Raw genomic sequence first — 14,945 nt, 5'->3', positions numbered from 1 at the left:
TTCATGTACAAATATGAAGCTGTTGCAGCTGAAAGGTATAATGGACTAAAGAAATTTCTGGAAATCATTTTTATGATTAGCATATGAATACCAGACGTATGCAGCACTGTATAGTCCCTACTCCTTGGAGCATGCAATCTAATCAAAATAGACAAATAAAACACAAAGCAAAACCAATTAGGAGGCTTTGGGTAACTCAGCAAGGCCATGACTGAGAAGCTTTAAGGTAGGTGGGATAAAACTGAGAAGACGAGATAAGATGTATTCCCAGTTAGGAAAGTGAGTCTGACTGAAGGCAAAGACCATTTTACCTAATTAGGTCAATCAGCAGGAAAACCTTTACCCTAGAAACAATCTCTATAAGAAATGCAGAGCAAGAAAAGGGGAGGGGATATAGTGGGACAGATAAGGTTATGAAAGCCCTTAATTAATTACCCTGCAATTGAAAAAAAACAAACCCCCAAAAACAAACATAAGGAAAGGAGAGGTTAGGAAACATAACCTATATAGCAGAAATTCAATAGCGCAGCCAAAATAGTTTTCAGTTTAAAATACAGAATCTAGAGAAAGCCTCAGATGTAATTGCAACCTTTTTTTTTTTAAATGTATCACTAGAAAAACTATGTTGCACAATATGGTAGTAGTATATTCTCACAGATGAGTTAATGTCATGTAACTAAACGGAAATTGAATAAACGTGGATTCCATAAAAATAGCTACCTGATCGACAGGCAGATTTAGGATATCTTTTGCACTGTGTAATAGCAGATACTAGTTCTGCACCAGTAACACAGTTCTGCCACAATTTTATTATGAAAGTGCAGCGGCCCCCCCACTTTTTTTTTTTGGGGGGGGGAGGGGGTAAGGGAAGAGATATAGATATATAGATCTAGATATCTCTCTCTCTGGCTTTCCACATTCATAACTAATGGTATGTAATACAGGTAAAGATTTCCTATGCCCTTCAATCATTACAGTGTTTGTCAATACACTTGGGTTTGTCCAGGAAACGGGAAAGACTGCAATATCAGCACTGGCCACAAGGTATCCGTATTCATAGGATACTGCCATCTTGTGGCCACTGCTAGTATGAACTTCCATAGAGAGAGCTATCAAATTCAAGTGTATTATATGTGCTGCTATTTTGTATACAATAACATTGTTCTCTTAATTTTTAATTGTGTTTTGCAGATTGTGTATTATACACAAGTAACAGAAAATAGGTTAAAAGTGCATTAGTACAAACTGTGCATCTATACAGTAACAAGAACATTTTGACTCATTTTAACATGAAGATTTGGCAATTCTAATTTACTGGCATTTGGATTTTTAATTCTTTTTGACACTTAATCCTTATCTGTTATATTTTTCCAATGGACTGTATTACTTGTTTATAATTCTATATAGATATTTATCCTTCTGTACTGTTCTCCTATTCTATTTTCCAGTCTCCTTTTCTAAATAAAAACATGAATACTATTTATATCTCAGGAATCATTTTTCCCATAAATAAGTGCTATATACTGCTGGAAAATTCTGACTAATTCTTGGTGTATAGCATGTGCTTGTGGGACAAATGGTTAAAAAAGTATCCAACTTCAGTTAATTTGGCAGAGACTCTTAAAAAGAAGATAAAATTGGTTATTGTTATTTTTTAACATTATATAAAAAGTCTATTTGGTCATATTTTGGAGCTTAGCAAAATAAAAAAAAAAAAAAAAAAAAAAAAAAAAAAAAAAAAAAAAGAGTCAATCCAGTCACCCAGCACACTCAAATGTCCTGTAAACAGTAGAAAAAGACCCCAAGACTCAAAATACAAAAGGGTATTATTAAAAAAAAGATATACCCAGCAGTTAACTTTCAGTATCTTGTAAAAGTACAAATTTTTGTACTTGTTGCGCCCCAATTTCTGCCACATAAATTGCATCAGTCTTCAAATTCACATCCACAAGATGTGGTTTGACTTCATCAGCCAGCTGGATCATGCTCACCACGAGGCAATCGCCTATATCTCCCACAGGGGGTACAGCTAAGATCACCACTCTGTTAATATTCAGCTGGGCTACAATCAAATATTTTTCATCAGAAGTTAGCCTGCAACCAGTGAAGAAAAAAAAAGAAATAAAATGAGGAGTGGTCATCGGTCAGGGGCTATATTACTGGCTGGGAGAAGGGCAGAATTCCTCCTCGCCACAGACATGCCCAAATGTGCTGCATTTCAGTTTAGACAACAGAAATCTGTTTAAGAGTAGGATTAATGAGGATGGTACAAAGCACTCTCTTTCCACTGAATGCACTGGACAACCTGCAAGAGAAAAGGTCAAAAAAAAAAAAGAAAAAAAGACCAAAACAACAATAAAAATGCATGTACTTGCATAGCTATCTGTTTGAAAAGAACAAAGAAGTCCATAAAGAGTAAGTCTGTGATCAGACAAGTTATCTGGCTATTGGATAGTCAGCAGGATATCTTCAAAAGATATCCAGTTAAGTAGCACTGAAGAAAGAAAAAAAATTAGAAATGGTGAAGGGGCTTGCAGCCCAATTCTTTCCCAACCTGCTCTGCAAATTTCATATATGGGCAAGTGCACCTCCAACCCTTCAATCCCCTTCTAAGTTTCAAAAAGTGTTCTGGGTCGCAGACTGGGCCCCTCAATGTCTTCACCGGTTTATTAATAATATTACATTGTGCTGCCGCTGAACCTTTCCCGCTTCCTCACAGTCCTAATGGTTTGCAGCGCGCATACCCCCCGAATCATTAAAATCCCTGCTGAAAGCGGGGTATGAATGTACCTGCTCCCGGTGCTTCAGCACTGCTTGTGACAGAAGCACCGCCGGAGTGCCAGGAGCGGGTAAGTTCATATCCTCTCCCAGCAGGGATTTTAATGATTTGGGAGGGGGAAGGGGGGAAGGTATGGCAGCAGCGCAATGTAATATTATGAATAGAACCAGAGAAGAGGATGGAGGGGCCCAGAAACATTTTTTCAAAATTTAGGAGGGACTAAGGAGTGGGGGAGGGGGGTGTATAGCCAGGCCGGGCCATATGTGAAATTTGGAGATTAAGGGAGAGAGCTGGGCCACAGACCCCTTTGCATCTTCTGTTTTATTTTTTTTTTTTGATACAGCTACATATCAGGGTATCTTCTGAAGATATCTGGTTAAATAGCAACTTATCTGGCCACACAAGGCCAGATAGCCAAATTTGCTCTAAGTTAAGTTAGCTGAATAACTTAACTAATCCTTGAAACATCCGGAGGTTACTTCTTTTTAGTTCAGCTAGATTTTAGCTGGACGAGAATCTTTCTGGCTATAATCTAGCCAGATAAATGGTTCAATATTCAGAAACTTGCCATTTAGATGGATAACTTGCGAGTTATCCGTCTAAATAGCTTGGAACTTGGAGACCCCTGGGGTTATGTAGGATAGGCTTGCCATGCAACCACATAGCAGCATATGCTGGAGGAGCTCTTTTGTTGGATAGGACTGTAAGCCATGGGCTTTTGGACTTCAATGTGTGGTTGGGTTTTTTTTTTATTCTATGCCATACTCCTTACCTTTTTCCTCTCTGTAAATGCTGCTATATAGGTGTATGTAATAGGGATGTGAATCGTTTTTTGACGATTCAAAACAATCAGATATATTTTAAATCGTCAAAAATCGTTAGAGCCGCGATACAACAATTACCCCGATTTATTGTCAAAAAATCGTAAATCGAGGGGGGGGGGAGGGGGGAAAACTGGCACCCTAAAACCCACCCCGACCCTTTAAAATAAATCCCCCACCCTCCCGAAGCCCCCCCAAAATGTTTTAAATTACCTGGGGTCCAGTGGGGGGGTCCCGGCGCGATAGTGAGGGCAAAAGTAGCACCAGCGCCATTTTGACTTTTGCCCTCACTATGTCGACATAGTGAGGGCAAAAGTAGCGCCGGCACCATTTTGAATATTGGAAATATGGCCCACGTGCAGGAGGTCGCTCCCGGACCCCCGCTGGACTTTTGGCAAGTCTTGTGGGGGTCAGCAGGCCTCCCCAAGCTGGCCAAAAGTCCCTGGGGGTCCAGCGGGGGTCCGGGAGCGATCTCCTGCACTCGTGACGTCGGGTGACAGGAACCAAAATGGTGCCGGCGCTACCTTTGCCCTGTCATTTGGTAAGGGCAAAGGGCCACCGGCGCCATTTCTTTTAACGCAGCCGTGGCCCGAGAGCGGGAGATCGCGCCGGGACTCCCCCACTGGACCCCAGGTAATTTAAAACATTTTGGGGGGCTTCAGGAGGGTGGGGGATTTATTTTAAAGGGTTGGTGTGGGTTTTAGGGTGCTGGTTTTCCCGCCCTCCCCCGATTTACGATTTTAAAAAAACAAAAACCATGACGATCAGATTTCCCTGCCCCCCCCGGCCAAAATCGATCACCCGATTCACATCCCTAGTATGTAATACATGTAGACACTTTTGGTATTTTACAGTTTTATGTTTCTTTTATCTGTACCGAATGATTTGAATATAATGGAATAGAAATGTTTTATATAAATTGCTTTATAAAAATAATGATATTCAACATAACAGAGAAGTCTCTCTTTCTGAAGTAGTCCTCTCTCAACAGTAAACCAAAAGTTATTTCAATATCTGCTAGGACATGTTTATGTTCTTTCTATGCATATTATAATTTTTGTATATACAGTATTGTTTCTATGCATTGTAACTTGCTTCTTGCTTTAAAGATAAGGCATGGAATAAAATCAAACTGAACAAACAATTGTAACTAACAACTGCATTATTCCTTTGTCTCCTTTTCCAAAAGGAACCTGGGCTGAGCACATGCACATTCATACTAGAGTCGTCTTCATGTTAAGTTTCTGGGAGTCTGTGCTAGGTCAGTAAAATAAAAGCTGCCTTATCTTAAAGTTTAAACATCTACCTGGCTCTACTCTGCCATCTACTTTCTACCTTTGGACTCTTATTACAAGATTTTTTTTATATTTTATTTTATTTATTTATATTCTGCTTTTCGCACTTCAGTGCTTCAAAGTGGATTACATTCAGGTACTATAGGTATTTCCCTATCCCCAGAGGACTTACAATCTAACAGGCCGATACAATAAAGCACGGCCGTGGTTACCCTGTTTCTAACCCACTTTCTACCCACAATTTGGCCGCTTAAGTCTAACCCGCGATTCACTATCCGTTTTTACCAATCTTTACCGCTTCTTTAAATCAACGCGTATCCCTTTCCGCCCGCGGCATGTATATGATATGTAAACGATCGGATTAGCTATTCCCTCCCATACAGTAACGTGCGGCCCGATAATCGCCTTTTTAACCAACTGTTTTGCCGCGTCTTTAACCTGCTAATTTACCGCCTACCCTGACCCTGGCGTTAGAGGGATGTGACAGCAATAGGCAGGCCCCGGTCAAATAAGTGGGTGGGTTGGAGCAAGTGAGTAACATGATGTGGCCTGGTTCTCCTACGCTCGGGCATCGGGGATTGCCAGTCCTCTCTCCCCCTTCCCGAAGCAAGGCACAGGGCGAAAATCGACTTGACATGTTATTAAAGCAAATAGAAATTGTAACAAAAGTAAACTTACTGCATGCTTCCAGCAGCCCCAGTCCTCTCTCCCCCCCTCCTGAGGCGCCCACTGCGGCTCCCCTGCCTCCCAGGGGCAGCCGGCGGCGAAAGCGGCTTGCAGCAGCCCTGCCGGCGAAGGTGCATGGAACGCACGTCCAATTTGGGCGCTCAAGCAGCGAAGGCGCATGAGCGCACGCCATGACCTGAGCGCCCGGATGGACCTCAGAGGTCACGGCGTGCGCTCATGCGCCTTCGCTGCTTGAGCGCCCAAATTGGACGTGCGTTCATGCATCTCCCCTCCTCCCTAGGCGCCCACCGCGGCTCCCCTGCCTCCCGGGGGCAGCCGGCGGCGAAAGCGGCTTCCAGCAACCCCGCTGGCGAAGGTGCATGAACGCACATCCAATTTGGGTGCTCAAGCAGCGAAGGCGCATGAGCGCACGCCGTGACCTCGGAGTCCATCTGGGTGCTCAGGTCAGGTCATTCAATTATCTTAACCAAAAATGAGATTACTTTGGTCATCAATCTTCTAGCACTGGTTCTCACTTCTCACACACATCTTAACCTCAACCAGGTTTCCCCTAGCAAAGCAGCACTCTACTGGAACACTTGGCTTTCTTCTAAACAGATGCTGATCAACAGCAATGTATGATATATACACTTATGCTGACATGCAGCATTGATCACAAACTGGATGCTAAAATGAGAGCTGTTAGACATTATGGCACATTCTGACATATTGCCAAAGGCTTTATTTACCTGACAGAATAAGGACCATCTTCTGAGAAACATCCATTCCAGGATCCCAGCCATTCCCCGGAGACTTTATCAAAAACTTGGATTCGCTTATTTCCTCTATCAGCAACCCAGACCTAAGTATACAATAAACAAACATCCAAATGAAAGGCACGGTTCTCCCTCACACTGAATGTGCACGCTTATGCTGTCCAGATCGTAAAGAACAGCGATGAATACATTGCACCCTGAGCATTTACTAAATCTGAAGCTGGGGATCCATCAATACAGAACTTTTTTTTGGCTGTAAAGAATGGATTTTTTAATTTTAAACTGAAGGTCCTTCATCAACATAAACTATATTACAGTAAACAATTCAATTTGGATTTAATTAAGGTTTGGAACCAGAGAAGAGAAAATGAAATGGATTTATAGTCACCTAGTAAATGATGGCAAAAAAAGATCAATTGGCCCATTTTGTGTGCCACGTAACAATATCACTCTTTATCCAAGAGGCTTTTTGTCATCTCTCTCATCTGAGCTCCCCAATTTAGTTCATATCCAGTAACACCCCCCCCCCCCTTCCTATACTTAACCATTTTACTCCACCCCTAACCCCTCTTAACCCAGTAATGTTTTCCTAAACGTACCTGTCCTTGAATACACACACTGTACCTAAATGTTTCCCTAGGTTACTATCTGTATGTACGTCTACCTCTGTTCTCATTTATTTATGAGTGTCTAATCAGTACATGGTTATGAACTAGTGATTTTCACATGGAATGATGGTATATAAAAAACACAAATAAAATAAAAACAAACAAACCAAGCCTTTGCAATCATTGAAATAGCTACCAACACTACTTTGGCTGTTTGCTGAACATCTGGCCTTGAGTGCCCTGTGTAGCTTGCCAGACTGAGCCATTTGGTTGCCTTTAAACAGGTGCTGCTACATATTTCTGCTATCTACTCACTGTTCGCAACTGTTTGTCTGTGCTTATGCTATGCCCTATTAAAGTCCAATGCTGATTAATCCCTACCACTCGCTTTAAGAAAGCGATCCACGCATCCATCACCTTTTTCATGAAAAAAGTGTTTCCTGGCATTGCTGCCGAGTCTATTCCTTTGGAGCGTCACATCACTGCCATGTGTTCTAGAACTTCCTTTCCTTTGAAACAAACATTTTACTCCTTGTACATTATTAATACTTTTTATGATTTTGAATGGCTCTATCCTATCTTCTCTACGATATATGTATTTAGATCCTAAGTATCATCTCAAAAAGTGCTTCTGGTGCTGCAGCATTTTAGTAGCCCTTCTCTGGACCACTTCCACTCTCTATGCCCTTTCAGGGGTACAGCTTCCAGAACTGGACACAATATTTGAGATGAAGTCTTACCAATGAGCTGTACAATGAAATAATCATTTCCCTTTTTTTCTACTAATTATACCTATCTCTATGCACTTTAGCATCCTTCTGCCTACCATCTTGTGACACACTGGGTGTTGAGCGTCAAGTTCTGTAAGATTTTCTTCCCAAAGTTGTCTGGATTTTAGAGAAAAGCCAGGTCTTCTTGGTCTATTTCAACACTGACTCCACAACCACAGACTAGTGTGGCAATTGGACCACACCAAAGCCTAGAGATTGTTGGACGCTATATTTTAGGTTCAGTTTTCTGGCCACTTAGTGAAGGAGGCTGAATTATCCCACATTCTTGTTTGCAGGTCCTGCAGAATTAAATAAATCTATTTTTGCTTGCATCTTTACTTACACTCCTTTCACAGGCACACATTTTGTCATACTTCACATTTACATTCTACATACTTTGTACATGCATGCAAACCTATAATGTCAGCATCTCTCACATTAATAGTGCATAATCTAAAGGATCTAAATACCCTCAAGACTTTAGGTCAGCATTTCCCAACCAGTGTGTCGCGGCTACAGTTTGTCTTTTACACTCTTGCCCTGCAGTATGTCCTCCTGTCAGCTAGGGGAGACAGAGTAGGGCTTACCAGCAGTTGCTCCTGTTTCCCCCTCTGCAATAGAAACTGCATGGGGCCTTTTAGTCTTTGCAGATCTGCTGGCCCCCTGCAGTTCTGATTGCAGAGGGAAGCCAATAGAGGACGAAGATGTAGCACTAGGTAAACACTGCTCACAGACTTATGTCTGTTTCAGGATACGGAGAAAGAGGGGGCGGCTGAATGTGGCATGGATTGTGGGGGAGGAAATGGAAAGGAAAAGGAAAAGAAGGCAAAGTTGGGGGGAGGGGGACAAGGAAGGAAAGAGAAGGCAATGATGCTGTGGGAAAATGATAATGCCAGGGGGGAATCGGGAAGGAGATTGAGAAGGAGAAGGAGAGAGAGAGAATATGCCTGGAGGATGGAGCAGGAAGGGTATTGATAATGCCAGCGGCTGGGGAAGATGGAAGGTAGTAACGGTGATGGTAACTGTGGGGAGAGGGAAGGAGATGATACCAGGGGGAGAGGCAGAGGGAAAAGGAAGGCAATGATGATGATGCTGGAGGTAGGAAAGAGAGGGAAGGTGGTGGTGAGAATGATGATGCCAGGGGCTGGGAAAGAGAAGCAGAGAGAAATGGAAGATTATGATGATGACGCGAGGGGGTGGGGGTGAAGAGGTGGAGGGAGAGTGAAGGTGATAATGCCACCAGGGAAAAAAGTGGTGGGAGAAGCAAGGCGATGATGATAATGATGCCAGAGAGTGGAGGAAGAGGCGAGAGAAGGAGATTATAATGCTGGGGTAAGGAAGTAGGAAACAGAGGAGAAGGTGATGGTCCTAGGGTGTGGGGGGGAGGGGAGAGGGAAAAGAAGAGAAAGTGATGATGGAGAAGTGGTAGGTATACCAAACAAAGTGAACCCTGTGCCAGGTGTGCTGTGAAGCAAAAAAAGGTTGGGAACCATTGCTTTAGGTAATACAGCTACCACCATCTATACTCGCAGTAGTATGATCCAATATAGCACATCCACTAAAGGCTCTCAGGCAGAGATTTACTCTCAGCCATGTACTCTATTATATCACACGTGCCAAGCAGAACATCAGTTCCACTTTGGCTGTACTATATTACTGCATGCAACAACCAATTACACTGTAACACTTATGGAATCATTTACACATACAGCTATATATAAAACACAACACAAGAACAATTTTTTTTTTTATTCCTGGGACTGCAGAGGAAAGTACAGTGCTCTGGCTTGTTCACCTGCTTCCTATTGGGGTGCTTATGTGTGGGGGGAGGGGGGAGGAACTTGTTTTGTTCTACAGCTTCCTCCCTCCTGAGTACAAAGTTGTTTTCCTGTAGGTGGGAGCAAAGAAAAAAAGATAAGTTATTATTGACAGTCGTTAAACCTTCATGAACCATTACCATACAATGGTCATAGTATCAACAGGCCAAATGGATATCTACCCTTCCTACAAAATGCTAGTGCACAGATAGCCACTACAGATGGCACAGAAAGGGACACAAGATATGAAGTACCAAAAACAACTCAACTGGAAAAAACAAATCTTATAACTGTAGAATAGACACTACCACAAATGGCAATTATAGTTCTTGCCACAAAAGTAGCATAGGCTCATGTATGGAGACAGACTACAATGCTTATGCTTTTAAACAAGTGTTACAGATAACCTGCACTATCAAACCCCAGTCATGTGTACATATATCCAGCCACACAAGTAACTGCAAAAGGATAGAAGGAAAGTACTCACAGGCTATGCCATATGTCTATCTGATCAATACAAATATGAATAGATCCACAAATATCAGGAATCATTTATACATTGTTGATATGTCTATCTGAAGCACAACATCCCCCCCTTTGTCAGTCCTGCAGTCATGGAAATGGCCCTCCCCAAATCCAACTTTTCCTCCCTGTACTGGAGAAGGAAAGGAGCCTAAATGAAGTGCCCTGAACCTGCACGAGGGTGTTGACTTCACCTGTGCCTGAAAACCATGGAAAGATGTATTAAATTTAACACATATCACACTTATGAAAAATTTTATAAGCTAGGAACCATCAGCTAAATATCATTCCCTTTCAAATCAACTATCTGCAAACTAATACCATTATGCAAAATGTCATGTACACATAAAAGGGGAAAGAAATATTTTACTTACTGCTGTGGCCAAGAGTAGCCACCTGAGGACCCAGTCTATATTAAAATACTGCCTTGGAAGGATGAACTGAAGGAGGCTGTAGACTCCACATGGTCAGTCAGGTTATGGAAAACACCATGTGATAGCTGTGGTTTTATAGCTCAGTAACAGACAAGAGCAGTGAAAATAAGTTATGATTGTGGCCTTGCAAAACTCACACCGGTTCACAGAGCGGATAGGTCATATTGATTGCAAGCAATCTAATAAATGGTGCGATATCATGTCTTTTCTATTTGGTTTAAGCATAATCAAAATTTTCATGTGCACACTTATGGTCCTGTATGACTGACTGTTTCCCGGTACTAGGCTGCTGAGTATCTAGAACCTTCAGTGCATGTTAATCTGGGAAGTGTGTAGTGGACAATAAAGTTTCCTGGTTTTGGAATGCAGAAATGTTTTTAGTCTCCTTGATGTGCAGCATTGTTCATAAAGCAAGAATTTTCACATACATTTTAATATTTATATGCTGTCTTTCCAAAATGATCAATATGGAATTACAATTAAAAAGAAGAAAAACACTTTATATAAATAACCATAACACACAAAAAGTGACAACCATCTAAAACCATAAAATCACATAGCTAAATTTGTAAAACAGAAAAATATCAAGAAAAATAGAATTTTAGAATCAGCCAGTAAAAAAGCTAAGAACTAGACCATTTCCAAAAGCTAATTTAAAAAGCCTAGTCTACTTGGCGACTAAAACATTGATAATCTAATTTTATAGTATCCTCCAGTGTAGGCACAATGCATAAAAAGGCTCTGCACATGTTCCTTCTAATCTCATTGTCGTCATAGAAGGAACACAGCAAGCATACCATGTTGAGCCTTCCTTCAAATATATTGGCCTGCTCCCTTTTAAAAAAAAAAACCAACCCAAAAATAGTTAAGAATCCTAAAATGAACCCTTCCCTCGACTCTTGCATTGCATTCTCTTATGTCCTAATGATGACTGTGTGTTCTCCACCCAGAATTTTAAAAAATGTCCATTTTTTGCCCTCCCATTGGTCCCTGTGGTGTTGGGCTGTTATGTCTTTGGACATATTTGAATAGGGCTGTGGGGTGACTGAAATGTTGACAGACGCTTTTGATATCTTGCCTTGAGCTGACATCGTTGAGGATTTGCTCAGTGTACTTCCTCCGCCCATCATAGAAGCACAGGAGTTACAGGTATAAAAGTAGCATATATTGTAGCAATTTTCAAGAGTCCATTTAGGCACATAAATCCTTTTGAAAATTACCTCCACCGTATATGAAAAAGATAAGGATGGAAAAGGCTCATCTAGAAAGCCCATTCCTTTCTGTTGCAATACTATAGATCCCACTTGATCTCAGACTTTACCTTTACTTCCTATTATAGCTTTTGCAGTTTCCCCCGCCATTCTTCTCCTCTGGCACACGGATACTCATATAAGCCTCACGGTACAGACTTTATACCATTTTGATTGTCCTTCTCTAGACTACTTCTATTCTCTCTAGATCCTTTTGGACACAATATGCTAAATGAGATCTCACCACTGATTTGTATGAAGGAATTAGTACCTTTCTTCTACTTATGAGAGCAATTCTACATATCAGAATATAGGATAATGAATGCCAGGCCTATTGCAGTGAAGCTGACAGTAATGCATTACATGATTTGGAGTGAAGAGCCATCTAAGAAATAATGTAAACAGGTTTGGTTTTCCCCAAGATAAGAAGTGCCTCTAAGCCTCGGGCTTTTCAGCAAGGCTTAGCATATCCACAATGACTATTTATCAAATATATATTTGCCTATGTGGTTTCAGAATAAGGCTAATTTGAACAGATTCTACCCTGAAAACCAAACCTGCTTTAGTCCACGAGGACTGGTAATGAGAGCCCCAGCTTTAAAGTTATTTTATTTATTTATTAACATAGGATGCGATTGTTTTTATTTGTCAGAGTTGATGAGTAACACTCTGGGTGAATCCAGATATATGTTTTTGCTGTAGTTTACAAAGAGAAGGTAAGAAACAAAATTATAGACCCTTCCCTAAAGAGAGAGTACCCGGTAATTCCCTGCCCTCCTCTTTTCAAGATAATTTTTCCTTCTTTACCCACATATCTGCCAATCTAGCCTTGCATATATTTTCATAATGATAGGCTGAGATGTACTTTCAGCCTAAGACATCTGTCTCTGCCCCTGTTGCTCCCAGTTTCAGACCAGTGTGTGACTAACTCAGGTTTTCCTCCTACAGAGGCAAATCAAGTATCAGCTATATCTGCTTATCAATTATTCAATCCTGTTCGTAAAAGTGCTTTGTAAAAAAAGGGTATTATATAGATGCACTGATTGATACTTTGCACATTCTTACAAAGCAAATCATGCAAGGTATAAAACGGTCTAAAATAAATATAAACAGTGGTTTGGACTTTTACCCTATTAACGGAATCCAGTGCCACGCTGTGTGGAATGTAGAAATGGGCAGGTTCTGTACCATTTTCTCCATGGAACCACAATATCTCGAAATCTAATGTTGGAAAACAGAATTAGGGATAGCAAAGAACTCTGACTTCAGATAGAATACCATTCTTTAAATAGTAACTTCTCTGAAGGTCCTCTGGAGGAGTGGGACTGGGAAGGCAGCAGTCTTCCAGACTGGCTTTTATTTCACATACATACAAGCCAATAATGCTAATTAATGGAACAACCACAGAAAGCTAAAATTATTATTTATTTTACTTTTTGTGAGAAAACAGTGGTGAGTGCCACATTCTCACTGAGCATGCAAACTGCAATAATTATCTGTGATTCTACTACATTTGTGCTTATAAAGGATAAAAACTCAGCAGAATGGAAACTGAAGTCATGTTATTTACAGAGAAGAGGACAGTTCAGTTGCCATAATGTGAGCTTCCTTGTACTATCCTGCCAGTGACCACAACCATGAAGGACAGCTGAAAAGTATCAAAATTATCAGTAGCACTTCTTGTGATGCAGAAAACAATCCACTGTAATATGGTGTGAATCCCAAAGTGATATTTATTCGCTTTTATATACCGACATTCATTGGGCAATATCACATCAGTTTACATTTGAACTCATGGAAACTAGTAAGACTAAGGTGTCTTAGGGTTGATACATTGTAAGCTTGAAAACATTGTAACTTAAAGGCTCAGGAGTCTTATTATTATTAACAGATAGTAGCATTGGAACATAAACATTATAACATAACATTATAGCATGAACATTATAACGTGATAACAGGTTTTTACAAGAATATAAATACATTATGCTTTACAAAGCATGGTAGAAATATTGAGAGAACGGTAGGGGGGAGGAAAGGAGGGAGGGGTGTAATTTGCAAACTGGGGGAAGGAGAGGTGGAAGGAAGAGATGCAGGAGATGCATAGGGGAAGGAGAATGAGGGGAAGGGGGAAGAACTGAAGTGGGGAAGGGGAGGGGGTAGGGTGGATTAGGTTGAGCTGGGTTGGCTTTTAGGAACAACCAGGTTTTCAGGAGTTGGTTTTTTTTTTGAATGATTGGGTAGAGGGTTTCAGTCTTAGTTGGGCAGGCATTTGTTCCATAGTGAGGGGCCTGCAACTGAGATGGCTCGTTCTCTGATTGTGGTGAGGTGAGCTAGTTTTGTGAGGGGGATGGAGAGCAGGCCAGTGTTTTGGGATCCCAGACATGAAGCAAAAGACAAAGAGTTTAATAAACTATCCCATAATAATGCAACTTTTAATCGCAAATAGAAGTATTGCTTAGTAAACTAGAAAACTACTCTTTTGTGTTCACTGATAATAGTGAAGTTACTGTATTAACTTAAACAGCAATGCCACTTTACAGATGCAACTAAAACAGAATGTATTCTGGGGTAGAGAGAAATCATTTATGAATTTTTTCCTCCGATTTGTTTTCATTTTATTTTAAAGCTCTTGCTTGGTACATCCACAATATTTCTAGACACCTCCTCTCATCACTAGTACAAACAGGAACCCACATTCCATAGAAGGGGGCCATGGTAAAACAGTGCGAGAAGTACCACTTTACTGCAGATAAAAACTTTGCAGGATTTACTAAACCGTGGTACCCAAGTACTGTGGTTTAATAAATACTGCAGAACTTTATTCACATTCCTGGCTGTGGCAACACATAATAGTGGTCCTTCATCTCGGAGAGTGTTAGGTTGAAGGGACAGTGGATGTAAAGATATTTTGGTGTATGCGTTGGGACAGTGGAACACTGTCAAGCGAAACATAAGAACTACTTTGTCTTAATAAGCAATGATATAGCCTAAAGGAACACCGTGAAGAAATATTAGCGTTAAGCACAAGATGCTGCTCTGCCTAGACAATCTGGAACCATATTCTGCCTTGGTAGAACTGATGCAAAGATGTGTATGTAACTGCTTAAATGCTATATTTTCCTTCTTGGTGGCTGAGATACAGAGAACAAAGAAAATAAAACTGCACTTGCATGAGCCAGATACAGTTTAGAAAGCAAAAAATAAAAT

General features: G+C 40.9%; 1 protein-coding gene across 4 annotated transcripts in view; it reads right to left on the bottom strand.

Annotated features, from left to right (window-relative positions):
• Positions 1-590: 590 nt before the first annotated feature.
• Positions 591-14,945, bottom strand: part of NHLRC3 (NHL repeat containing 3) — a 48,838-nt gene continuing 34,483 nt past the window's right edge. For 2 of the 4 annotated variants that reach the window (XM_029602753.1, XM_029602755.1), the window contains 3 exons: positions 12,868-12,959; positions 6,311-6,423; positions 591-2,094 (listed from right to left, as the gene is read on the bottom strand). In XM_029602753.1, the coding sequence (XP_029458613.1) occupies positions 1,854-2,094; positions 6,311-6,423; positions 12,868-12,959 (446 nt within the window). In that variant the 3' untranslated portion in view covers positions 591-1,853. The other 2 variants (XM_029602754.1, XR_003856914.1) reach the window with 2 other exon arrangements.

This window comes from Rhinatrema bivittatum, chromosome 5 (genome assembly GCF_901001135.1).
Source record: "Rhinatrema bivittatum chromosome 5, aRhiBiv1.1, whole genome shotgun sequence".
Lineage (NCBI taxonomy): Eukaryota > Metazoa > Chordata > Amphibia > Gymnophiona > Rhinatrematidae > Rhinatrema > Rhinatrema bivittatum.
This window is presented reverse-complemented; position numbering and strand designations above follow the sequence as displayed.